Here is a 27,168-nt window from a genome sequence, read left to right as displayed (position 1 = left end):
GTTGTATACCTTAAACTTACACAATGTTTTATGTCAATTAGATCTCAACAAAGTTGAAAAAAAAAGTACTTGAAAAAATATAAGAGAAATTTAAAAAAAGAATTTCAGAGTGGAAAAGGCTTTCTAGACATACTATAAAAGCCAGAAGGCACAAAAGAAAGCATTGGCCAAAAACCCCCACCAAAAACAAACAAAAAAATCTCTAAAACAAAAATAAAAACAAGTTATAGACTGAGTAAAGAGGTAAATGAGTACTGACAGAAAGTATTTGCACTACATATGACAGAACAAAGGTTAATTGCTTTGACATAAGTGAAGCCCCTACAAATCAATTTTAAAGAAACCAACAACCAATCCAATAGAAAAATGAGCAAGGGACATGAACAGTTAGTTTGTAGCACATGAAGAATATGTGACTTTACACAGGCAAAGACACTCAAGCTCATTCCTAAGAAGAAAAATTCAAATTAATGCTATTTTTCATCTACCGGATTAGCAAAGCTAAAAATAAATAATCTGATAAACTGTATTTGTGAGGGTGGGAGGAAACTCAGACATGACAGGGGGTGGGGCATAAATTGATCAAACCTGTATGGAGGATAATATAGCAATAGCTATATTTAAATTGTAAATATCCTTCAGCTTAGTAGTTCCATTTCTATGAATTGCTCAAGCAAGTCAAGGATATACATTGCAGCATTGTTTATAATGACAAAAGATCATAAACAACCTAAATGGCCATTCAAGAGCACTTTGCTTGGGTGCAGTTACAGAAGATCTCCCACACACATTACTAAGTGAAAAAAGCAAGATGTCTTGGGGAAGGGGAACAGGAAGTGGGGTCTGGGTGCTGCATTCAGAGAAGAGAGGGAGACTCACTTTGCAGTTTATCTCTGCAGCTGATCTCCAAACTTATTTCCCCTTCTTCCTGGGAATATAGGCTGTTTCCTAGACTCCTTTACATGGAGGAATGGCCACATGACTGAATTCTAGCCAATGAAACAGGCTCAACACAGAAAAACCTCCCTTGTGCCATTCTTAATGCTTTTTTCTCTTTCAGTTGTCTGGAATGGTGCTGAGGCCTAGGGTGACTTTGGGAATCAGGTTTTGGCCTCAGAGTCACCTGGAGGGGAACTACTGTGTGAGACTCATGTGGGCTGGGACTTTATTGTGTTTAGCCACCAGAATTTTGGCATATCTATTTTAGCAGCTTTGTTAACTATTACGATATCCTTTTGACATCATATTAGCTCTTCAAAACAAAGCAAAACTCTCTCTCTGCTGGTCTCCTTCAGACGTTGGATCAACATCTTTGCCTGGTACTTCATACTTGGGCTTTGTTCAACCTCTTTGGCCTCAGCTCCAATGGCTGGAGTCTTAAACAGCTCCCCAGACACATGCCACCTAGATGTGCCTCTTTCCTCTGCTTCTCTGCTGTCAAAACACTTATCTCTGACCAGCTCAGCTCCTCCTGCCTGGTTTCTTCACTCCTTCCTGGACTTTTGCTGATATTTACCTAGTTGAAATGCACACATGTGACCTGGTATCCATCTGCCTTCCTATCCTATGTCCTCTCATTCCTCCTTGTGTCCCCAGTGCCCAGCTCTGGGATGTCTATGGAATAAAAGTTTGCAGTATCCTTACTTCCAGCCTTGCCCTCCTGCAGTCCATTTTCCAAAGAAGGAGAAACCAGTTAGTTTAAGATACAAATCAAGCAAGTCATCCTGAGGTAGGAGATAGATGGGCCCCTGGGCCAGACAGCTGGTGTTTGTCAAGTGGAGTGAAACTAAAGCTTTGTCCACTCCAAGGACAAAGCTAGTGGCAGAAGCTGAGCTCTGCTGAAGTAAAGAGATAAGATGACCACTCCTGAGGTCAAGGAAAACTTCCCTGTCTGCACATCTGCAGGAAGGCTCCTTAGGGTTCAAAAAGGGAGGGGGTGCCACCCCATAATAAGTGTGGACATACCCCCACAGGCCTCTGAGGTGGGATCCATTTTAGCAAAAAGATGTGCACGCATGTTGGGGATGTCCTAGGACTGGTCAGATGTGAAAAAAGAAACAAGATAATTGGCCAAGGGACTTCCCTGGTGGCACAGTGGTTAAGAATCTGCCTTACAATGCAGGGGACACAGGTTCGAGCCCCGGTCTGGGAAGATCCCACATGCCTTGGAGCAACTAAGCCCATGAGCCACAACTACTGAGCCTGCATGCCACAACTACTGAAGCCCGCACGCCTAGAGCCCGTGCTCCACAACAAGAGAAGCCACCGCAATGAGAAGCCAGCACACCACAACGAAGAGTAGCCCCCGCTCGCCGCAACTAGAGAAAGCCCATGCGCAGAAACAAAGACCCAACCCAGCCAAAAATAATTAAAAATATATATAATTGGCCAAATGTAAACAAAGACCTTGAAGAACTGTCCTGTATGAGAGATTTAAATCACCTCTTTATTGCACTCCTCCTTATTAGAGAGGACGCCCATATCCTTTCTCTCTGGGTGTGTATTTCTGCCTAACTTCTGAGTTACATAAATAAACTGCTTCTCTGTGTGTTCTCCCATACAGTTGTGCTGTGTCTCTAATAATAAACTTTGTACCTGATTTTACAGTTTTTGCCTCTTTGAACCATTCTTGCTTTCAAATGGGGGAAGGAGCCAGGGCCACTTTGCTTCTAGCCTCTAGCCCCTGGTGGTCTAGCGGCTAGGATTTCTGGTTTTCATCTAGGCTACCCAGGTTCAATTCCTGGGCAGGGAACTAAAAATCTCTGCTCAGGACCACTCACTGCTGTCTCTCCGAGATCTATCCTTCCCTTCCAAACCCCTCACCACTGCCTCTAAAATCCTTCCACCTCTGGCCCTGCCCACCTCTCTCACCTCACCTCCCAACCCTCTCCCCCTTGTTCACTGGACTCCAGTTTTTCCCTTTCTGCAACACAAGTCAGATGTCCCATCTCAAGGCCTTGCCCTTGCTGTTTCCGCCCCCCCTGCAATGCTTCCCTTAGTCACAGAACCTTAACAATTCAGGTCTCACGTGTCAATTCCTGACCAAGGCATTTAAAAGCAGTGCCCTCTGCCCCAACTACCTCTTCACCCTATTCACTTCCTTCACATCCCTTATCACAATCTGAAATTACCTCGTGTTTGGTTTAAGGTTGGCCTCTCCCACTAGAGTGTAAGCCCCCTGAAGCCAGGGCCAGGGTCGCTTCGGTTCTTGCCTGTACACATTAAGGGTTCAGGCACACAGTAGGGGTTCAGCCAACGTGCGCTGAACTCGCCAGACCCTGACATGCTACACCCGCGGCGCGCCACGCGCGGGGCAGTGCCGGGCGCGCAGGAGGATCAACCTTCGATCCCCACCCTCCCCTCCGCGGGCGCGCGCGCATATTGGCGGCGAGCAGCCTAGGGGCAGCTCCACCTGGGGCGGGGAAAGGCGCGGGTACGCCCCCGGGCCCCGCCCCGCGCCTGCCCATTGGCGGCCGCGCCGGGGGCAGGGAGAGGTCGCGCACGCAGCTGCCCGCCCGGACGTCCTCCCAGTTCAAGCCGCCAGGGCTCCACTCTGCACTCCAGCGCGAGCCTCGGCATGTTGCGCGCAGTTGTGCTCGCCGCCGCCCGGCCCTGCCAGGGCCGCCGGCTGCTGTCGGCCGCCTCCACCCCGGCCGTGCCGGCCCCCAACCAGCAGCCCGAGGTCTTCTACAACAAGGTGAGGCCGCCCCAGCGCTTTGTTCTCTGGGGACGGAGGCCGCCGGGTGGGAAGGGACTGGATCTCTTCGGGCCTCAGTTTATCCAGCTGGGACTCGAGGGGTTTGCTGCAGTTGCTGTTTCCGCACACCTTCCCTTCCCTGCCTGCGAGCAGTTTGGCCCCTTCGCCGCCCCTGACACCTCGGTTCCATTACGCAGCTGTGACTTTGGCCACTTATTTGTCTTGTCTGGCCGCTGCCCGTTTTCCGGGTTCCATCCCCCGCCCCCTCCCCCACCCCCAGTCGTCCTCGGCTTTCGGGCCTTAGTTGTCCTGTGTCTGCGCAGAGTCTTCACGACATCACCCACCCAGAGGACATGTCCATTTAAGACCCTCTTTGCAGGAACAGTTTTGTCTTTTCGTAGTCTTTTACCCCTTGACTCATGCCCTCGTCCAGGAACGTCTAAAAGGAAAAACAAAAAGGACTCCTTTTCAGCTAACGTTCACCAGTTCGCCAAGGGAGAGGCCAAGGCCACGGCCCCGGCCGCTCGGCGTCCTGGCACTTCCACTGCTGGTAACTGGGAAAGGGTGGAGACCTTCGCTACAACAGCGCAATCCCCAAATGGTGTCTGTGCCTTTCAAGGCTCTTTCTTTGGTCGAAAGGAGGGACTTTCCAGGATAACATTGACTCCCAGTAGCTGATTTCTTGCTCAACCAGGACTTGGGAATATTTTCTCTTTTGATCTTTGAGTTTGGGTAAAGTGCTGAAAGTCACAGAGAAGGAAATTGATTATGAGAGTTTATTTTGTTTGTGCAAAAAGTGTAGTTGCTGCCCTTCTCTGAGCTTCAACTTCTGTAAAGTGGGAAGGGGTCAGAGGGTGAGCACAGGGGTTCATACACCACGTGAGCACTTAACAGGAGTAACAGCTCATACTCTCTGTGCGCCTCCTTTGCACCTGGGACCAGTCTAAGCATTTACCTGTTGTGCCGTTTAATCCTTAAACAGCCCGGTGAGGTAGGTACTGTGATTATCTCCATTTTACAGATGAAGAGACTGAGTTACAAAGAGGTTTAGTGAGTTATCCAAAGACTCAAGTCAGCGGCAGAGTTGGGGTCCACATCTAGGCTCCCAAGAGTAAGCTGATAACCAGAACCTTCCATGGTACTATTGTTGCAACTCTGGGTGGGAATAAAGGGGTCACTGCTGACTTAGGATGCTGTAGAGACGGCCCCTGGCTGGCTGCTTTCAATAGGGGACCTGCTTGTCTGGTCAGGAGCTCGGCTGCAAATCTGCACAGAGACAGTCGGTAAAGGCACATCTGTGTGATTTAAAGGGTGTTACAAATGGTTATTTGCAAGGGAATAAAAACAAAAGATAAAATAAGATGCCCTTTGCATAACACAAGCCAAAAAGGCAGCTGCTGCTGCTCCTTAGGCTGCTTAAGGAGGAGTTCATGCTTGAAAGACTTGAACATCAAGCAGAAATATCCTCAAGGGAAAGGCAGCAGCATCCCAAGCTTTTGTGGCCACAGGATCTAATGAAGATCATCCTCCTTTGTGCTCACATGGAGGTGAGGAAACAGGGTCCAAACGTGCACACATCTCTGGTCGATAGCACGAGTCCTGTTCTCTAGATTTAGTTCATAAGGTAAGTTGGAGCAGAGTGAAATCTTCCTGCAGCTGCTTTTCTTTATCAGATTTTTTTTGAGATCCTAAAAGTAACCCTTGGACTTACCTGGTGGTCCAGTGGTTAAGACTCTACACTTCCACTGCAGGGGGCCCCTGTTTCGATCTAAGATCCCACAGGCCACACGGTGCAAGAGAAAAAAAAAAAATGCTATTAAAAAAAAAAAGGAACCCTTGCTCACTGTATACAAATGCAGAAGTAAGTAAAACTTCCCGCATACCCCACTGCACTCCCTTCAAGAGAACTGTTAACTGGTAGGTCTGTGATCTTGCAGACTTTTTCTTTGCATCTGTGTGTGTGTGAGAGCATGGGCAAGTGAGCGTGCACCAGGTTTTTTTGTTTTTAATTAAATGAGATCCTTGCACTTACTGTTCTGAAGCTGTCTCATTGAACAGTGTATCTGGATTGTCTTCCTAAACCAGTACATTCAGATCTTATTTATTTTTCCCAGGGGTTGCAAAGCAATCCGCATGAGCAATCCACACTCCGCTGGAACAGGCCCCTTTTAAAGCTTCCTGGGCCATTTTCAGTGTTGAGTTGTTGCAATCCCTGATGGCAAGAATGCCAAGGTCTAATCCTAACATTTTGAGTCTCTTGCCAGGGGCTCTAGGTACAAACTAGATCATATGCCTGGACATTTCCCTGGGGATTATTGATTCCTTGATGTTCAGTGAACTGTTCTGGAGTTTCCCCAGAAGGAGCTGTTCCAGGCTTTGAAGTTGCTTCTGTAGGCGCTGGATTTTCTCACCCAAGGGTATTTGGAGGAATGTTGCATTTCAAGCTTGTTGGGTCTCTCCTTGAAGAGGGGGTGGCACAGGCAATAGGTCTTTTCCTTCCCACCTCTATTTCATAACCAGAAGAGTCCACAGAGTGGGGTGGTTTGGTCAGCCTTCCTGGGGTCCTCTTGCCTCTACTTGTCCTGGGTGGAGCTAGGGTTGGGGGAACTTCTTTGTTGGGTTAGGGAGATTACAGGACAAGTTCCTCCCCCACTCACTAGCAGGGACCTGTATGGGGAGCTGATGATGGCCAGGCTTCATGAAGATCAACATTTCTCATCCTTGGTGGGTTTCAGGGACACAGCTCTGTCAAGGGAACTGATTTTCATTTTTCATTCCTTTTTTCTTCCCTGACTTGGAGAGTAATTAAGATCTGGAAAGACAACTCAAAGGAAAACTCAAGGGAATGTGGTTTCAGCAGAGTAATTCCTCTGGATGAGGTGTGACTAATACTTTTCATCTTCAACATCACCAGTTCATGTTGGTCGATAATAATAATGAAGATGAGAAAAATCACTGGACACTATTTTACTTTCTGGACTCAGGCTGCCTGTCACTCAGTAACATCAAGCCGGGCAGGTTCACTCATTCAAAAGACACCTCAGCAACCCCAATTCCAACCAACTAAACAGGCAAGAATCCCTGATCATGGGAAGCTTGCATCCTGGAAGACAAGCGAAATGCATAGTATGGAGCAAGCTGATCGATCGGTGCTATGGAGAAAAATAAGGCAAGGAAAGAGGGATATGGAGGGTGGTACAATTACTTAACTCTGTACCTTAGCTGCTACATCTGTAAAATGGGGTAAAAATCCCATCTACATCATATGGTTGCTGTCAGGATAAAAGGGAGGCATCCTTGCACAGCTCTTAGCAAGTGCCTGGCTCGTGGCTTCTTGCACTTCCGTATTTACTGCAGCCTTAAATAGGAGGTAACAGTGATGCTGTTGAGCTTAGAATATAATGGTGATATAACTCCATTTTATGTGGGCACTGTTGTAGTTGTAATTTGTTTCCTGGAGGGCTGCGCTAGGTTGCGGTAAAGTTGAATGGGAGTTTGGGGTGAATTAAATTTGTGTCTTGGGAATTCCCTGGCAGTCCAGTGGTTACTTCTCTGTGCTTTCACTGCGAGGGTTCAATCCCTGTTCGGGGAACTAAGATCCTGCAAGCTGCGCCTTGTGGCCAGAAAAAAAAAAAAAAAATTAGTGTCTATTTTTAACCTCTTGACCACAACATTCAGGAACTAAAGAGAAAACTGACAAAAAGAGAATTTAAAAAGGGTCTCCTTATATAGAATTTTCTGATTCCAATAGTAATACATCCTCAGTACAAAAAGTCAAGCATTACAGAAGTACGTGAGGTGGAAATTCACTGGACATATACATAGGCACATATAGATGTTCATTGCTGCATATTAGCAAAAACCAAGAAATAAGCCAGCCTGCCTTCCATGGGGAAACAGTTGAACAACATATGTTACAGCTATAGGAAAGAATAATTCTGTGCACACAGTAGTTAAAGGAATTAGCTGGAGCTGTATGAATAATGGATCTCAAAAACTGTTTCAAGAGGGGAAAATGTCTAGCACTCTGAGTGATGTGAAACTAATTAAAATTATCAAAACAGGGCTTCCCTGGTGGCGCAGTGGTTGAGAATCTGCCTGCTAATGCAGGGGACACGGGTTCGAGCCCTGGTCTGGGAGGATCCCACATGCCGTGGAGCAACTAGGCCCGTGAGCCACAACTACTGAGCCTGCGCGTCTGGAGCCTGTGCTCCGCAGCAAGAGAGGCCGCGATAGTGAAAGGCCTGCGCACCGCGATGAAGAGTGGCCCCCGCTTGCCACAACTAGAGAAAGCCCTTGCACAGAAATGAAGACCCAACACAGCAAAATAAATAAATTAAAAAAAAAATTATCAAAACAGACTATCAAATGTGGATAAACATAGGTCCATATAAATGGCTAAAAATGTCCTGGAAGGAAAACGCTCCTTGGCGTGAGGGCAGGGCTGCATAGGGAATCTGCTTGTGGGCAGTGATTCAAGGGGACTTTAAATGTTTTATTTCTTTAAAAATAAGTGGCCTGGGCTTCCCTGGTGGCGCAGTGGTTGGGAGTCCGCCTGCCGATGCGGGGGACACGGGTTCGTGCCCCGGTCCGGGGAGATCCCACATGCCACGGAGCGGCTGGGCCCATGAGCCATGGCTGCTGAGCCTGCGTGTCCGGAGCCTGTGCTCCGTAGTGGGAGAGGCCACAGCAGTGAGAGGCCCGCGTACCACAAAAAAAAAAAAAAAAAAAGTGGCCTATAAGCTAATAAAAAAACGAAAAAGAAAAGAAAAACAGTCCTCTGATATCCCACCCCTGCAGATCATCACTGCTAACAGGTGGTATATACAGAATAGGAGTTTGATTTATCTTGTTTTCCTTGAGAGATTCTTCTGGAATGAGCCAAAACCTGTGTTGGGCTAAGCAGTGGTTTGGAATGGCTGTGTGCTGAATGAGTCAAGTGACATATCTCCACACTGATCACGTTGCTTTTATTGCTTGTTTGGGAGTTTTAAGATCCTTTGTAGAAATAATAGAAAGTCCAGGAATGTGAGACCAAAGGCCCTGGGGGATGAGGAAAAAATGTTCAGGGAGACATTCTGGGGGAGGTGGCTGCCCTTGGCCTTAACCCCAAACTAACCCCGAGGTACCTAAATGATTGTGTGGATAAGTGTGAATGTGGGTGATATTCCATGTTTATGTTTCTCTCCTTATGATCTGTTTTCTCTTAGACATAAATTACCCAACTGCCGCTGAAAAAGCACTTGCCAGCAGGATTCACCCCAGGATAGAAAGCCACAGCATTTCCTCACTCCTTAGGGAAAATAACATATTTCAGGGGTGTAGATTTCCTAGGTAACAGATCCCTAATTCTTTCATGCATCAAAGCTTGAAAATAAAGTCTTTCTAGAATGGGTCCTGCATCTTTAAATTGGAGCTGCTGAATGGCATTTAACCTTTTTTGGCGACCTTGGGCAGATTATGACTGTCCGTTGTCATGGGGTGGAGGTGGCACTAGAATATCACTCTGTCCTCGCTTTGGTTAAGACTCCTCTCCAGGGTCCTGCAGTCCTGCTCCCAGCTCTACTGTCCTTGCCCCAGCTTCTCACCCCTCCCCACAAGTTTCTGTTTGCAGTTCCTAATCCGCAGGGGCCTGGAATAGAAGATATCCGAGGAAGCCACGGATCATGTTATCCTCCAACTCAGTAATTCTAAATACGGTAACCTGCCCCAACTTTGCATGTCTAAGGATGTTTGCAGCAGCAGCAGCACTGTCAGGAATACAGGCAGACCTCATTTTATTGTGCTGTGCTTTATCGCACTTTGTAGATACTGCGTTTTTTACAAATTGAAGGTTTGTGGCAACCCTGCATTGGGCAAGTCTATTGGCGCCATTTTCCCAGCAGCATTTGCTCACTTCCTGTCTCTCTGTCACATTTTGGTAATTCTTACCATATTTCAAATCCTCCGCCAGCAAAAAGATTATGACTTGCTGAAGGCTTGGAGGATGATTGGCACTTTTTAGCAATAAAGTATATATTTTTTAATTAATTTATTTATCTATTTTTGGCTGCATTGGGTCTTCGTTGCTGCACGTGGGCTTTCTCTAGTTGCGGCGAGCGGGGGCTACTCTTTGTTGCAGTGCGCGGGCTTCTCATTGCAGGGGCTTCTCTTGTTGTGGAGCACAGGCTCTAGGTGTGTGGGCTTCAGTAGTTGTAGCACATAGGTTCAGTAGTTGTGGCTCACAGGCTCTAGGCACAGGCTCAGTAGTTGGGGCGCACGGGCTTAGTTGCTCCGCAGTGTGTGGGATCTTCCTGGACCAGGGCTTGAACCCATGTCCCCTGCATTCGCAGGCGGATTCTTAACCAGTGTGCCACCAGGGAAGCCCCAGCAATAAAGTATTTTTAAATTAAGGTATGCACATTGATTTTTTTTAGATATCATGCTATTGCACCCTTAATAGACTGTGGTATAATGTAAACATAGCTTTCATATGCACTGGGAAACCAAAAGATTCATGTGACTCCCTCTATTGCAATACTTTATTACGATGGTCTGGACTGAACCCAAAATATCTCTGAGGTCTGCTTGCAGTGAAAACTTTTCCTAAAAGTTCATTTGTAGGACATGATTAAATAAATTGTGGTCCGTTAGTTTTGAAGATTGCTATGTTGCTTAAAATAATGAGGCAGATATGCCTGTGGAATAATGTCCAAGATAAACTTACTCATAAAAGCAAGTTAAAGAATGAAAGTCCATGATCGGACTTCCCTGGTGGCACAGTGGTTAAGAATCCAGTGCAGGGGACACAGGTTCAATCCCTGGTCTGGGAAGATCCCACATGCGCAGAGCAACTAAGCCCACGTTCCCCAACTACTGAGCCTGCGCTCTAGAGCCCGCGAGCCACAACTACTGAGCCCGTGTGCTGCAACTACTGAAGCCCGAGCTCCTAGAGCCTGTGCTCTGCAACAAGAGAAGCCACCCCAGTGAGAAGCCCGCGCACCGCAACGGAGAGTAGCCCTCGCTTACTGCAACTAGAGAAAGCCCGTGCGCAGCAATGAAGATGCTACGCAGGCAAAAATAAATAAAATAAAATAAATAAATTTATTTTTTAAAAAAGTCCATGATCCCCACTGAGGATGGACACTCCCTACATCTGTTCCGTTCCCTCCAGGACCCCAGCACTAGTGCAGGTCCTGGCACACAGCAGGTGCAGAACCCAGAGCCCCCTCTGCTCTCCCCCACCCTCACTCTGCAGCCACGGGGCCCTTTTGGTTCCTCGTGTCCCCAAGCCCCTGCCTCAGGAACTCCCTCTGGTCCTCACCGTTGCCTGTTTGTTTCTGCTTCTCTCTTCATTTGCTTGTTGATCATGTCTCTCCTCCTGGGACTTTGGTTCAACCAGCCAGGACTTGGCTGTTTCACTCAGTGCCCAGCCTGGCAATGGCACTTGGTTAACACTTAACCACTGCGTGGATGAGTGAATCCAACTTTTATAAAATGCAGTGAGATGTATTTATTAAAATGTAGAGAAAATAGAGCATTTTGATGGAAAAGCTCTGAGTTTTGCCCGCAGTCCAGATTCAAAGTGTCAACTTCTGATGCCATGAGGCTGTCTGTCCCTCTGCTTCTAGAAACTATAATGGGGAAGTGTGAGCCCGGTAGGACCCCCTCCCAGGGTGAGTGAGTTAACATGTTATGTAAGTTAGGCGTTGGGTTTCTGGCCGAGAGGTTATGAAGCATTCGGCCTAGAGTCCACTCATGTGTTTATTCAAGATAAGTCACTATGAAACTCTCCTCACTTGAAGCAGAACTTTGGCAGAGGCTCAGTATGAGAACGGTTCTCACCCTAGCTCCCCCTCCCCAAGGAGGGCACCACTGAAGTCTGGCTCTAGGAGAAGGGAAGTGGGAACTCTAAACAGAAGGAAGATTCCAGGTTCCTGCAAACCCCAGCTTATCCTATTAGTTAGAAGGGAGGATGGACTGTTGAAAATTCAACAGTGGAGAGTGACTCAACAAATCCAGGGCATTGAGAGGCAGACAGGGACCAGGGAGTGCTCTTTCCAGGGTCCTAGACAAGATCAGGGGACGGTGTGGGCCCCGCCCAGGCAGGAAGGGGTGAGGACCTGGGGAGTTTAACCAGACTGGCCCACTCTCCGCTTCATACTTCCTGATCTTTGCAAAATAACAACGAAAACTTTTTCAGGATAAACTAATTTAGTATGATGCTGTGCAGGTATCTGGAGTAATGTACTGACTGTGGTGGTGAGACACACTGTGTGTGGGGTCCTGGCTTAGGAGCTTACACCCCTTGTTGAATTTAGTCCTCACATTTAAGCCCCCGGATGTGTCATCCCCAGAGACTGATGAAGCATCTGGAAATGAAGGGATTGGCCCCAAGGTCACAGCTTGTGAGGGGTAGAGCCAAGATTCGAACACGTGGCTTAGAGGCTGGTGCTTTTTATAGCACCCATAATAAAAACTCAGAATCAAACTTGGCAGCAGGGCAGTTAAGTAAACCATAAAGATGGAGATTAGGAAACGAGTTCTGACCTCCTCGAAGGCAGACATGGGCTCTGACTGGAGTCTGGAGTTGTGGGGGAGAACTGGGCAAAGAGCACAGGCCTTGGAGTTCTGAAGACCTGGGTTCAAATCCAGGCTCTGCTCTCACTGCTGTGTGACCTTGAGCAGGTGGCTTGACTTCTCTGTGCCTCAATGTCCCCCAACTGTAGGGAGGATGCAGCTCACCTAGGTTTGCTATGAGGTTTAAATGGGAATGATCCAGTAATGGAAAGCTTCTGGTACAGGGGCTGCCACATAATGAGTAGCCAGGAACGGTCAATAACCATTTCCATGACATGCAGGTGATGGGTAGAACATTCACATGATACCAGGTGCTGACATCTTGGTCAGCAGAAGGGAACAGTACAAGGCCAGCCAGGCTCACCCCCACCCACTGCGGCCTGCCTCTCTCTGTAGCTGACCTCCTCCTTAAAGTGCTTCAGTGAATCGGTGGGTGTGAGGCTGTGAAACCTGAGCCCGCACTCAGGGTGGCAATGGGAACAGATGTTTGGAGTGGTCACAGGCTGTGTGCCAGGCTCTCCTCCTTCCTCCACGGGTGTTATCTCTGCTCCTCCCCGTGGGCTTCACTCTCCTCCAAGTTCACCAGGAGGCGAGGCCGATTCTCAGAGAGGGGAGCACGTGGGGAGGGTGTGGCCCAGTCCAGCTTGAACTCGGGTCCACCTGGCTTCCGGCCTGAACTCTTTCTGCTACACCTGTTCCCTCCACTGGAAACTACCTGTTGCCTGCTTCCCAGCTCTCTTGCAGGAAGAAACAGAGGTGTCTTTTCCCTTCAGATTGATGATCAGCCACCTAATGTGAACCCACACACATTTCCAAAGAACCTGGCTGAGTGACTGCAGACAACTTCCCAGGTCCTAAGCCAGGGCCAGGCCATGTTGGGATGCTGGGGCCCAGGAGAGCCCTTGGGGAAGGAAGGCAGAGTGGCCTTGGATGGGTGTCCTTGCCTTCACCCCACCTGTGACCTTTGCCCCAGCCTTGGTTTAAAGTGACTGAAGTGACCTCAGCCCCCTTCTGGAAAGACCAGTTTCCCCAGCCTCAGGGGACAGCTTGCTGGGAGACTTCTGCTCTGTGCTCCCCTGAGGGTTTCACAGGACCTGCCCTCCTCTCTGACCCCATCTCCTAGCACTTCCTTCCTGGTTCACCAGTAACTCTGGCCGCCTTTGTTTTTTCTCAAGCACACCAGACTTATTCCTGCCCCAGGGCCTTTGCACTTGCTGTTCCTGCTGCCTGGATTGCTCATCCTCCCATTCTTCCCATGGCTGGCTCCTTTTCATCAGTCAGGGCTCAAGTCAAATGTCTGCTCTTCAGAGAAACCCTCCTTGACCATCCCAGCTAGAGCTCTCTATCTTCCTCCACTTTAGTACTCTCTATGGATCCTGTTTTTCTCCTTTGCACTTACGACTGCAGTCTGAGACTGCCTTGTATATTTGATTGCTTCTTTATTTTCTGTGCCTACCAGAACGCCAGTTCCATGAGAGAAAAGTTCCTGAGTTTGGTTCCCACTGTGTCCTCAGCCCTAGAACTGTGCCTGGCCCATTGCAGGTGTTCACTAAATATTTACTGAATGGATGAAAGAATAATCTAACTTGGTTCTCATAACAACCCTACTACAGTAGTGTGGTAGAGGAACAGTGGTTGCTAGTTCTTCGTTGCTCCTCCCAGGCAGAGGTGGAGGCTCTCCTCCCTCCCTGTGAATCTGGACTGGGCCTGTGACTCATGCTGACCAATGGAATTTGGTGGCAGAAATAAGGCCATGTGACTTCTGAAGCTAGATCTTAAGAAGCCTTTCAGCTTTTGCCTGGTGTCTTGGAACACTCTCTAGGGAAGCCAGCTGTCATGTGAGAGGTCTGACTAGCCTGAGTCTGCCATACAGTCAGGAAGCCCAAGCAACCATGTGGTGCCAGACATATGAGTGAAGAAAGTATCTTGCACCTGCAGCCCCAGGTGCCCTCGCTCTGCAACCACATGACCAAGCCCTGCCCGGCTGAGCCTAATCAATGGACACAAATGTGAGAGATAATAATAAAGCATTTTAAGCTACCAACTGTGAGGTGATGTTACACAGCAGTAGGTACAGATTACTGATAAGAAAGGAACATACTCTTCATTTTTCAGGTCAAAGAAACCAGGGCATTGAAAGGTCAAATGACTTACCCACAGTACTTGGCAGAGTGGGTGCTCCAACTTGGATTGTCTCCAAGGCCTGTGCTTTTAACTTCTAGGCCACATCCCTCTGAAGCTAATTCTTATTTGTTCTTTCTGATTTTTTTTTTTAACATGGCTGGTGGTCAGTATCAGGTTGAGAGCTGGTCCTGAGGACTTTCTTCCTTCTCATTGTAGATCTTCATAAACAATGAGTGGCATGATTCTGTCAGCAAGAAAACTTTCCCCACCATCAATCCATCCACTGGGGATGTCATCTGTCATGTAGCTGAAGGGGACAAGGTGAGATATGATAACTTAACCTTCAGGGCAGGGCTGAGTGGGTTGGGGGTGGTGCACAAGGGTGGCTTCATTCTCTAACATGTTTTTTTATGGTTGAAACTGTGTATTGCTTTCATAACTAAAAATGCCAATTAAACTTTTTGAGTTAAGTGAAACCACAGAAACTCTTCCTTGCAGGTAAGTGTTAGATTGTACCCGGGTTCAAGAATTCATACAGTTGTGCAAAGAAGATGTGGCACATAAATACAATGGAATATTACTCTGCCATAAAAAGAAACGAAATTGAGTTATTTGTAGTGAGGTGGATGGACCTAGAGTCTGTCATACAGAGTGAAGTGAGAGAAAAACAAATACCGTATGCTAATGCATATATATGGAATCTAAAAAAAAAAAAAAGGTACTGATGAACCTAGTGGCAGGGCAGGAATAAAGACGTAGACAGACGTAGAGAATGGACTTGAGAACACGGCGGGGAGGGGGAAGCTGGGGCGAAGTAAGAGTAGCATCGACATATATACACTATCAAATGTAAAATAGATAGCTAGTGGAAAGCAGCAGCATAGCACAGGGAGATCAGCACTGTGCTTTGGGACAACCTAGAGGGGTGGGATAGGGAGGGTGGGAGGGAGGCTCGAGGGGGAGGGGATATATGTGTGCATGTGGCTGATTCACTTTGTTGTGCCACAGAGGCTAGCACAGTATTGTGAAGCAGGTTATACACCAATAAAGATATATTAAAAATAAAATATAAAAAAATTCGTACAGTTGCAGAATTGTAGACTTGGAATTTAATTTTAGAACATCTAATCCAATCTCTCCATTTCAGACCTGGAATTTGAAGGTCAGAGAAGGGAAGTACACAGCTAGATGGAAATCTTCTTCAGCAGAATTCAGGTCTCCTGAGATCTAGCTATGGTGTCCGTAGTATATTTGGATTTAATTATATATACCCATAGTAATGAAAAAACAGTAATACTAATTTTAAAGTTAAAAATTAGACTTTCAGGGGCTTCCCTGGTGGTGCAGTGGTTGAGAGTCCGCCTGCCGATGCAGGGGACGCGGGTTCGTGCCCCGGTCCAGGAAGATCCCACATGCCACGGAGCGGCTGGGCCCGTGAGCCATGGCCGCTGAGCCTGTGCATCCGGAGCCTGTGCTCTGCAACGGGAGAGGCCACAACAGTGAGAGGCCCGTGTACCGCAAAAAAAAAAAAATTAGACTTTCAGTAAAAAACATTTCATTTATTAAAATAGAAAAAGCATTAAAAATAATTCAAGAATGCCTCCTGTCCTCTGCTTTAAAACAGTCTTCTATATGCACATTTAAGGCCTTTCTCCCTTTGCTAAAAGAAAGTGTGAATACTTTCCTGGCTCATAGGGTAGTCAAATGGTAAATGTATTTAATATTAATGAAAACCATGCTCCCTACCTCCTGATACACATCTCCCTATATGGAAAATGCTAGCTGTGTTGATTTTATTGCTTTCCCAAGGAGAGGGAAGCTGGTTAAACCTGCATTAGTTGGAGACTGCCAGTCATCTCAGAAGGAATGGTTAATTTCACTGGGCTTGTTTTGAAAAGAAGAGGGGAAAAATGGCCAATTTCTAAGTGCTGATCCCTGAGTGCCTCTCCCTACGTTAACTCTTTGGGGGATTTCGAAATGGAAATCCAGAAATGGAAACCATCAGGATCCTCATTCCCACCATGACTGCTGGGAAGGAGAGAAGCCCAGTCATTTAATTCTGAAGCTGGTCAAACAGAGCCCTTTTGAGGCTGGGAGGAACTGTTTGGAGCAGTTCCCACACAGGCATTGACTGAAGCTCCTGTGGGCACGTTCGGCAGCGGGGCAGGAGGCATTTGGAGGTGGTTATTGCTGAGAAGGCCTGAAGTACCTCGGTGGGTGTTTTCCAGGAAGACGTGGACAGGGCAGTGAAAGCCGCCCGGGCTGCATTCCAGCTGGGCTCGCCCTGGCGCCGCATGGATGCGTCCAAAAGGGGCTGGCTGCTGAACCGCCTGGCTGATCTGATTGAGCGGGACCGGACCTACCTGGCAGTAAGTGCTCCGCCCCCTCCCCTCTCATCCCACATGGCGAATGGACATCCCACGGATAGCCAGGAAAGGGCTGCCTTGCTGACAAGTAACTGGTCAGAATGGCGTAGGCTGGACACCTTTGGGGTACCCTCCTGTACCAACCTGGGAAGCCTCTTAGTGTTTCCTTTGATGCAGTGGGTTTGGCTAAGAAAGGAGGAGACTCGGGTAGAGAGGGGGCTATGATGGAGAAGCCTTCCTGGAGAGAGACCCCCCAGAGGGATGGACACCTCTCCCAGACCCTCTCTGTGTGGTGGGCCTCCTCCCTGTCTGCAAGAGGCAGAAGAAACCAGGAGGCAATACCCTCTCCTCCCCCAGTCCATACTGCACCTAGCAGCCAGAGTGAAGCTTCTAGAAGGCAAATTATACCATGGCACTCTGCTCTTAAGCCTTCCATCGCATTCTGTGCCCTTAGGATAAAGCCCTGTTCCCTCAACATGATCTACTAGGCCTTCCCTGATCTGGCTCTATCTCCCAACTGGCCCTTACACACACAGCTCAACTCACCAGCTTTCCCCCAACTTCTTCACTGCCAAGCTTTGGGCCTTTGCACATGCTGTTTCCTCTGCCCAGGGTACTCTTCCCTTTGTCACCATTCGTACCTTCCCCTTTGCCTCGTTCCTTCTACATATCCTTCAGGTTTTAGCCTAAAGGGTGCTTCTCAGGATGGAGTTTCTCCAACTGGGTTGGGCACTTTCTAACACTCTTTAACACTTGTGACTAATTCATGTCATTATTTGCTGGCTTTTTGCTCTTTTTTTAAAAAAAATATCTATTGGAGTATAATTGCTTTACAAAGGCTTTTTGTTCTATAAGCTCCATGATCGCCTCTGTATTCCTAGCACCTGGATCCGCCATAGAGTAGAAGCTTGAAAAAAATATGGTAGTGAAATGATTGAATGAGAAGTTGGTGCATCCTTCCTCCCATCCCCCTCTTCTTGCACCCTGCCATTGAAGAGGCCCAGAAGTGCCTCAAAATTCAGCACAAAGGGGCCACCAGCCCTTCTCAGACCATGCTGAGTCTCAATGCTGTTCGTCACCCGATTTGCTGATTCATTCCTGTGCCCGCCTGTCCGTGTTGATCTTGTTCTCTTTTCTCAGGCCTTGGAGACCCTGGACAATGGCAAGCCCTATGTCATTTCCTACCTGGTGGATTTGGACATGGTTCTCAAATGTCTCCGGTATGGGCTCAGTCTTCCTGTTCTTTGTTCTGGCCGTGCCAGAGGGGAGGGAGTGTTGCTGGAGGGGTGGAAACAGAATAATGTAAAAGGATCACAGGAGTTGGAGAAATGTGTTCTAGTTAGACTCCATCTCATGGGAATCATCCCTCAATACCAAAACTGTAATTGAGTCATACACGTTTTCTCTTTCAGTTTTGGTAATTTATATGTTAGTTGGAATTTGTCCATTTCTTCCAGGTTATCTAATTTGTTGACTACAGTTGCACATAGTATTCTCTTATAATCATTTTTATCTCGTTTTTATAATGTCCCCACTTCCATTTCTGATTTTAGTTATTTGTGCTTCTCCCTTTTTTCCTTAGTCTGGCTAAAGGTTTGTCAATTTAGTGAATGCTTTCAAAGAACCAGCTTGTGGATTTGTTGATTCTCTCTGTTGTTTTTCTGTTTTTCATTTCACCTATCTCTGCTCTGATCTTCATTATTTGCTTCCTCTTGCTAGCTTTGGGTTTAGTTTAATCATAAACATTTTAATAACTAAGAAATACAAGATGAGGAATAAGAGTTTTTTCAGAGCCCTTGGGTCATAGGTAACAGGAACTCACTCAGCCTAACTTGGGCAACTGTGGAGAGTGAGGGGTCTGAAATCCAGAAGGCCATTCAGTCTAACTGCTGCCTACTTGCTTCCTTCTTCTCTCAACGACACTGGCCTCTCCTGGGGCCAGTCTGCATGTTGGAACCCGGATGCTCACACCTGGGCTGGCTGCTGTATGAGTGATTCCAGCCAGACTAAGCTGCAGTCCCTTAGTCCTCGTGCCAAATTCCTGGAAGGGGGGCCCTGATTGTCTGGCCTTGAGTCTGACCAGATGTGGTTCAGGTGGACAGATCATTGTTCAAATAATGGCTGTTCCTCCGTGACCATGTGGACAGAGGTGGAGGGGAAGAAGCAGTGCCAGAAAAGTATGTGTTGGACAACAAAACTGTAGTTATCCCCCATACAGGGTTTCTCAACCAGGGCAGTTGCGTCTCCCAGGGGACAGTGGCTAATGTCTGCAGACATTTTTGGTTGTCACAACTGGGAGGGAGGGGTGCTACTGGCATCTAGTGCATAGATGCCAGGGCTGCTTTAAAAATCCTGCAGTGCACAGGACAGCCCCCCCACAGCAAAGAATTTTCCAGCCCCAAATGGCAGCAGTGCCAAGATTGAGAATGCTCTGCAAGGATGCCCCAGAGGGAGCAGCCTGGTGAACAGCAGGCAGAGCCCCAGGCCTTCCTGAGTTTTAGCAGAATGCCTCTGTGCCCATTAAATACCTGTTCTGAGGCATGCAAACACACGTAATACAGACCTGGGAGGAAGGGAGCAGCGATGCCTTAATTTGTACAGATTGGCAACTCCGTGGCTATTTTCCTCCCTGGCGTCACAAACCTATGTTCACACCCAGGTCAAGTCTGGTCTCAGGCTAACCTCAGCAGACACATTCATTTCAGAAATCTCTCTTTTACACTGCATGTTGCATCTCTCCCCCATCTTTCATTCTTCCTACTTCCCCGAAAATCACATACTATAAACACATGACTCTTCTTTTCCCCCAGCTCTAATTTGCTGTGTTTTTGCCATTTGTGTCCCTGTGTGTCTGGATGGTAAGCTTTACAGGGTTGGGACCCAGTCATTGATTTGTTTCTGGTCACTGTTCACTCAGTCTTAGTACGATGCTCTGCACACAGCAAGTGCCAGCTGTTAGCTGGGTTTGCACTTTCCCACTAGAGTCGATCCATGGTTCTCAGATGCTAATCTGTGGTGCTGGGCTGGTGCGACAGTCACAGTTTAATAAATCTGAATGTTTATTAAAAATACTGATTCCTGGGCATCAGCCCCAGAGAGTCAGTTGAGTAGGTCAGAAGTGGGTACCTGGAATTTGGTGTTTTTTATGAGCACCCCAGGTGATTCTCATGCTTAGAGGTTAGTTACCGAGAATGAATTATTGTGACCCTAGCAGTTAGTTAAGTCTTTCTGGGAATAAGCCCAGAGCCAGGGCAATTATCAGAAAGACCCAGTTGGACCAGTTTGAGTCTTCTCTTTCTGCCAGAGTTTACAGGGGTCCCTGACAGTCATTGATTGAGTTTGGATTTTTTTTAAGTTACTATGCAGGCTGGGCTGATAAGTACCACGGAAAAACCATTCCCATCGATGGGGACTACTTCAGCTACACCCGCCATGAACCTGTGGGAGTGTGCGGGCAGATCATCCCGGTGAGTGTTAGACTCATAATAAACAAATGAAGGTTTATCAGGAGTGCTGTGAGAGGCAGCAATCTTGGGCAGGTTCATTGCCAAGGTGGGAGGGTCTGTGGGGTGATGTTGGAAGGCGGCTTGGGCAGTGGTTGAGAACATGGTCTTTAACAAAGCCAACCAGCACTGCCACGGGTGAACTCTGTGACCTTGGGCAAGTCACTTATCCCCCTAGGACTTGGTTTCCTTATCTGAAAAGTGGAAGTGATAGTAGCTGTCTTAGGGCAGTAGGGAGGATTGAATGCGATGATGTAGCATGGTGCCTAGTATGGAAAAGCATGAATGCGAGTCACTAATATTATCATCCACCACCTGCCTTGTTCATCTGTCTTAAACCTACAATCGAATTGTGAGGGGAACATGAGAGGTTCAGAGAACCTGGTGTTGCTTCTGCTCTCTGGCTGCCACTTTCTGCTGCCAGTGCAGCTCTCGGCTGAGATTTCAGGAGTGGCTGTTGTTGATTGCAGTGGAACTTCCCGCTCTTGATGCAAGCATGGAAACTGGGCCCAGCCTTGGCGACTGGAAACGTGGTTGTGATGAAGGTGGCTGAGCAGACTCCACTCACTGCCCTCTATGTGGCCAACTTGATTAAGGAGGTGCGTGGCTTGCGTCCATCATGACCTCTATATGCCTTTGTAGAGGCTTGCTCTATAGGAGTGCTGGTGAGGGGCCCCGTAGTGGGATGGGTATTTGTAGAGAAGGGAGTGAACCCCCCTCATCCCTGCTCATCACACTTCAGCGGAAGTGACCCGCACCACATCTCTTCTACATTGGGTTTCATTGCAAGACCCCTCTGAAGAATGAAAACCATTCTAAGTGAGTGCCATGGGGGCAGGGGCAAAGGGCACAGGGAATCCCACAAAACAGGCTCCTTGCACCATTTGGAATTCCTGAGCAGTACCCGGTAAGACTGCTCACCTGTGTGCTGGGCAGACTGCCTCAGCTTCTGGGAGGGGATGTGTATTCCTCTGTCCAGACCCTTTGGAGCGGGAGAACGACTCCCAGTGTCCCTGGTGTTTGCCTACAGGCCGGCTTTCCTCCTGGCGTGGTCAATATCATACCTGGATTTGGCCCCACGGCTGGGGCCGCCATTGCCTCCCATGAGGATGTGGACAAAGTGGCCTTCACAGGCTCCACTGAGGTAAGGCATCCTAGGACTTCAAGCTTGTGGTATGTTTGGCTCAAACGCCCCCAGTCCTCAAAGGATGATGCGTTCAAGACTAGCCTCTGGGGGACTTTCCTGGCGGTCCAGTGGTTAGGACTCGGCGCTTTCACCGCTGTGGCCCAGGTTCAGCCCCTGGTTGGGGAACTAAGATCCCGCAAGCCGTCCAGCGCAGCTAAAATAAAGTAAAATAAGATTAGCCTCTGGGTACTGCATGAGGGTCTGCCCCAGGACTGCCTTTGAGTAGCTCAAGTGAGGGGCCCCATGTGTGCCAGCAGGGACCATCAGGGTGGAGCCCTTTGTGGATTGGTTGACACTCCAGCTGCTGTAGGGGGGTGGCCTGGCATCCCATGTGGGATAAAGAGGCCAGGACTGTCTAGACTTTATAAAGCCCAGAGCTGACTGACTGCCCAAGGTCAAAGCACCTTGGCTGTGTCAGACTCTTTGACTGGCACTGCCCTGGCGATTAAAGAGAGTGGGCTTTAGGGAGACATGAGTTCAAATCCCAGCCTTGTCATTATGACATGAGGCAATTCACTGAGTGTCTTTGGGGGCTCCATTCATTGTGTTTAAAATGAGGATGGCAGTATCTATGCAGTACAGACAGTGGGTGTGGTGTAGTGGGGAAGATAATGCGCTTTGGAGTCAAACTAACTGTTTCAGCAGCACTTACTTAGCTATGCGACCTTAGGCAAGTCAGCCTCCTGAAGCCTCCTTTTCCCCACCTGTAAAATAGGGATAATAACTGTGCCCACCTCCCGGGGTTGGCCTGAGTGAGATAAAGCTTATGATGTATTCAGCAAAAGTCTAGCCCAGAGTAAGTGCTCAGTGAGTGAATGAATGAATGAATGAGTGAGTGCTGCTCTGTGCCAGGCCCCGGAGAGACAAAGACATATGAGATGCCTGGGGATTCCTTAAACATAATCACCTTGAAAGCAGGGACAAAATTCCTTTTTCCTATCCTTGAATTCTTGGAAGGCTTCATTGCATGACTTTAGAGAAGGCATGCTGAATAGTGTAATAAAGGTGATCTTTAAAATGATCCCCGAGGTAAAGACACCTTCAGACATTCAGTCTATACGCAGAGATGGCGGTTGCGGGAGGGCAGAGCTGTGGCCTAGATGACATAGTCCAGGCTCTTTCTTGGCTTAGTCACCACCTAAATTAGTGCCTCAAGGGGATGTTGAGAATCTTGCAGATGGGATGGTTTCTTTCTTTTTTCTTTTTTAAATTAATTAATTTATTTTTGGCTGTGTTGGGTCTTCGTTGCTGTGCGCGGGCTTTCTCTAGTTGCAGCGAGCGGGGGCTACTCTTTGTTGCAGTGTGCAGGCTTCTTATTCCCGTGGCTTCTCTTGTTGCAGAGCACGGGCTCTAGGCGCGGGCTTCAGTAGTTGTGGCACATGGGCTTAGTTGCTCCGCGGCATGTGGGATCTTCCTGGACCAGGGCTCGTCCCCTTGTCCCCTGCACTGGCAGACAGATTCTTAACCACTGCACCACCAGGGAAGTCAGACGGGATGGTTTCTTGACTGCAGTATGTGTGTTCATTCAACAGATAAGCACAGGGGTGTCTTTGTGCCAGGCTCTTGGAATATGGAGGTGAGAAGCACCCCATCCTTGCCCTGTGCTAGGAGATACCATTTAAAACACTGTGAGAATGAGGCAGGATAGCAGGTCTGAACTGGTGCTGGATGCAGTTTGCCCAAATGTGAATTCTGATTCCACATTTACTGTGTGACTTTGGGCAAGTGACTTGACCACTCTGAGCTATAGCTCCCACATTTCTATATCAAGGGAAAGAGTCGGCCCTACCTCTGAGGTTGTTGTGAGGGTTGAACTTAATGCACACAAAACACTTAGCACAGTGTCTGGTATGTAGGTGGTGCTGAGTGTGTAGAAGCCACACAGCAATGACCCTGCTCGTGTCGTTACTGTCATTGTCATCCTAGGAGCTCAGAGGATGGCACAGTGATGGTAAGTGAATGGCCAGATTTGGTGAAATTCTCCAGGTCTCTTGTAGTCCAGCTGCTCCCTCAGGTTGTGGGGGCTTCTGTTCTGTGTGTCTGAGAACATTTGGTTTTGTTTTCCTCCGCTGAGTTTGTCTCTGTTCCTGCTTCCCTATAGGTTGGCCACCTAATCCAGACTGCTGCGGGGAACAGTAACCTCAAGAGAGTGACCCTGGAGCTAGGAGGAAAGAGTCCCAATATCATCATGTCAGATGCTGACAGTAAGTTTTCAGGGGGGAGGTCTGATATCAACCTGCCGCTAGCTCTGTATTCTGTGGTCCCACTCAGTTCCGCAATCCTCAGCATTCCTCGGGATTGGTTTCTGCCCCCAGGGCCTCAGGATGAAAGTAACACTCCTCAGCATGGCCCTCTGGCCTACACGATGTGGCCTCTCCCCAAGTCTTTCTCCTCTCTGCTCCCTGTAATCCAGCCAGGCTGAGCTACTCACTTGCACAAGCATGCAGCATGCTTTCAGATTAGACTACTTTTCCTCCATCACATCCTTTTTCCTGGTCCTGCTGAGGTGCTCCCAGATTCGTCCTCCTTGAGGGGGTCTTCCCTGATGGCCATAGGCCAGCTGCTTTGGTCCTCCAGCCGCCCTTGGCTCCATTACCACAGTGGGTGATGACCACTCTCCTTCGTGTCTATCTGCCACTTGGTCTCCACACTCAGAGAAGGGAGCAATCGGCCCTGTCTTGTTCCCACACAGAGTCTGGCACCCAGCAGGCATGAACGCTGCTGGTAGTGTTAACGGGTTAAGGGTAGCAGCCACTGGGGCCAGGCTCCTCCTTATCCTCTTCTCATGGTTGCCTTCTGCCTCCGCAGTGGACTGGGCTGTGGAGCAGGCCCACTTCGCCCTGTTCTTCAACCAGGGCCAGTGCTGCTGTGCAGGCTCCCGGACCTTTGTGCAGGAGGACATTTACGCCAAGTTTGTGGAGCAGAGTGTTGCCCGGGCCAGGTCTCGTGTGGTCGGGAACCCCTTTGACAGCCAGACTGAGCAGGGGCCGCAGGTAAGCCTGGTGGTTGCACGCAGGTCTTGGTGTCCAGAGCCACCATGGAGAAGCGGAAAGGGCCTTGGACTCTGAATCCGGCAGGCCTGGCTTCAAGTCTCAGCTCTGCCAGGTACCAGCTGTGTGCCCTTGGGAAGCCACATCTCTCTCTGAGCCACCCTTCTCTCATCCATAAAGCCTGCCCTTCGTAACTCACAGAGTGGCCGTGAAGTGGAAATTAATAATGGAAAGCCCTTTGTAAATTACATACACATAATAAATATGAGGAATGGCTGTGAGAAAGGGAATGCATGTTTCCTGGACCTTGGCCATCCATATAAATGCATCTACCAGAAAGACACAAACATACCTGTTGTTAATCGCAGTCACGTCTGGGAGGAGGGCGGAGGGCCGTTGTAGCAGAGGGACTTCATTTCACTTTATACTCTTCTGAGCTGTTTGATTTAAAATTTAAAAAAAAAATTTTTTTTTTTTTACAATGAGCATGTATTCATTTTAACTAATAAAAATATAGTCAATTATAACAGAAGGAAACACAGTGCCTCACCCCACCACATCCTGATCCTTTTTCCAGCATTGGCCTTAGACCCAGCCTGTCTTGGGCTCACTCTCCATAGGGCCCTGTGCTGGCCTCCTCCAGCCTCCTCCTCCCAGGGATGAGGAATCCACTGGGTCAGGGATGCTTCCTCCCACAAATCCCTTGCACGTGGCCCTGAGCCCACTTCTGGGGCCAACGGGGGCCTCTCTGCAGGCTTCATTGTCCTGGGGACGTCTGCGTTCCTTGTGTCTGCTCCCCAGGCTCCAGTGCTGGCCAAGGCAGCCTTTTTTTTTTTTTAATTAATAGATTCTATTCTTTTAGAAAAATGAGCAGAAAGTACAGAGTTCCCATATATCCCCTAACCTCCCCATCCCCTAGTTTCTCCTATTATTAATATCTTGCATTGGTGTGATACATTTGTTATAATTTGATGAGCCAATATTGAATATTATAATTAAATGAAGCCTGTAGTTTACATTAGAGTTCACTCCTGGTGTTGTACATTCTGTGGGTTTTGACAAATGAATCAAGACATGTACCCATGATTACGGTATCACACAGAATAGTTTCAGTGTCCTAAAGATCTCCTGTGCTCCACCAGTTCATTCCTCCCACCCCAACCCTTGCAACCACTGATCTTTTTACTGTCTCTATAGTTCTGTCTTTTCCAGAATGTCATATAGTTGGAATCATATAGTCTGTAGCCTTTTCAGATTAGGCTTCTTCCTCTTTTCTTTTTCCCCCAGATTGCCTTCCTTTACTTAGAAGTGTACATTTAAGTTTCCTCTATGTCTTTTTGTGACTTGATGGCTCATTACTTTTCATGGCTGAATAATATGCTACTGAATAGACAGGCCACATTTTCTTTATCCATTCATCTGTTGATAGACCCTTGGGTTGTTTCTACTTTTTAGCTATTGTGAATAGTGCTGCTGTGAATCCCAACGTCTTTTTTTCTCTCATTTTTCTTTGTGGTTTGTGGCTATATAATTATTAAGGTAATACAAATTTGTATTAAAAACTTCATAAAAAAGAGTTTAAAGTAAAAAATAAGATCCCCTTGTCCCCTTCATGTCCATTCCTCACAGGTAACCACATACACACAGAGTTACATTTTGGCATGTTTGTTTTAGCAAAAGTAGGGTCATATAATATATATCATCCTACAAGCTTCCCCCCTCTTTACAGAAAATCTTAGGCTGTCGTTCTGTGTCCGTCAGTGGACAGGTCTGTTGTTAATGATGCCAATATATGGGTGTGCCATATTAACCAGCTCCTCTACTGATACATACTTGGGATTGTTTCCACTTTTTGCTTCTGTAAGATGTTCCCCAGTGACTATCCTTGTTCAGGTCCCTTTGTCACATGTAGAATAAATTCCTAGAAGATAAATAGCTGGGTCAGAGGATATGAAATCTTATTTTTTGTCTGATATTAATAAGCCATTTGCCCAAAGAGCTGTACCAGCTTACAGTCCTTTCTCTTTTTTTTTTAAATAGAGGTGTAATTGACCTATAATGTTGTATCGGTCCTTCTAATAATGTATGAATATTACAGAGTATGCAACATACCCTTGGCATCAATGTATTTTCTTACTATTTAAAATTTTTAGTAATCTCATACTTGAAAAACAAAAACAGTAGGCTTGATATTCATTTTGATATTCATTTCTTTGAGGGCTAATGAGTTTGATGGAATCTATTCTTATGTTTTTGGCCTTGCTTATGCATGATCTGGCCCATTTCCCAGTTGGCTTCTTGCCTGTGTGGTTCTAAGCCTGAAGCTGGGAGAGGTATGGCTGTAGCATCTCTGTAACTCTGGGCTCCTTCTCCCTCAGGTGGATGAAACTCAGTTTAAGAAGATCCTTGGCTACATCAAATCTGGGAAGGAGGAGGGGGCGAAGCTGCTGTGTGGTGGAGGGGCGGCTGCTGACCGTGGCTACTTCATCCAGCCCACCGTGTTTGGAGACGTGCAGGATGGCATGACCATCGCAAAGGAGGAGGTTAATATGGGTCCAGCGCTCGAGGGAATGTTCCTAGGAGGAGAAGCAGACAGTTGAGTCCAGCATCTTGACCCAGGACCCATCCGCTGGCCTTGGGCCAAATCCTGGCTCTATGCATAAGACAAATGATTTGCAATTCACTTCTGATCTTGTGCCTCTCCTCTTCAGCCTCTTATGGCTGCCAGTGGTTGGGGAGAATG

General features: G+C 47.8%; 1 protein-coding gene across 1 annotated transcript in view; it reads left to right on the top strand.

Moving 5' to 3' along the window:
- Positions 1-3,577: 3,577 nt before the first annotated feature.
- The window catches only part of ALDH2 (aldehyde dehydrogenase 2 family member), a gene marked incomplete at its 5' end in the record, with an annotated part of 29,827 nt that continues 6,236 nt past the window's right edge, over positions 3,578-27,168 (top strand). Inside the window, 10 exons of the mRNA XM_079717177.1 lie at positions 3,578-3,697; positions 14,597-14,701; positions 16,609-16,749; positions 17,887-17,966; positions 20,102-20,213; positions 20,720-20,848; positions 21,280-21,393; positions 23,537-23,639; positions 24,244-24,428; positions 26,804-26,968. Of these exons, the coding sequence (XP_079573303.1) occupies positions 3,578-3,697; positions 14,597-14,701; positions 16,609-16,749; positions 17,887-17,966; positions 20,102-20,213; positions 20,720-20,848; positions 21,280-21,393; positions 23,537-23,639; positions 24,244-24,428; positions 26,804-26,968 (1,254 nt within the window). The remainder of the gene's footprint in view (positions 3,698-14,596; positions 14,702-16,608; positions 16,750-17,886; positions 17,967-20,101; positions 20,214-20,719; positions 20,849-21,279; positions 21,394-23,536; positions 23,640-24,243; positions 24,429-26,803; positions 26,969-27,168) is intronic.

Source organism: Hyperoodon ampullatus (genome assembly GCF_949752795.1).
Source record: "Hyperoodon ampullatus genome assembly, chromosome: 13".
NCBI lineage: Eukaryota > Metazoa > Chordata > Mammalia > Artiodactyla > Ziphiidae > Hyperoodon > Hyperoodon ampullatus.
The sequence above is the reverse complement of the archived record's forward strand: the minus strand, read 5'-3'. Positions and strand labels throughout refer to the sequence as shown.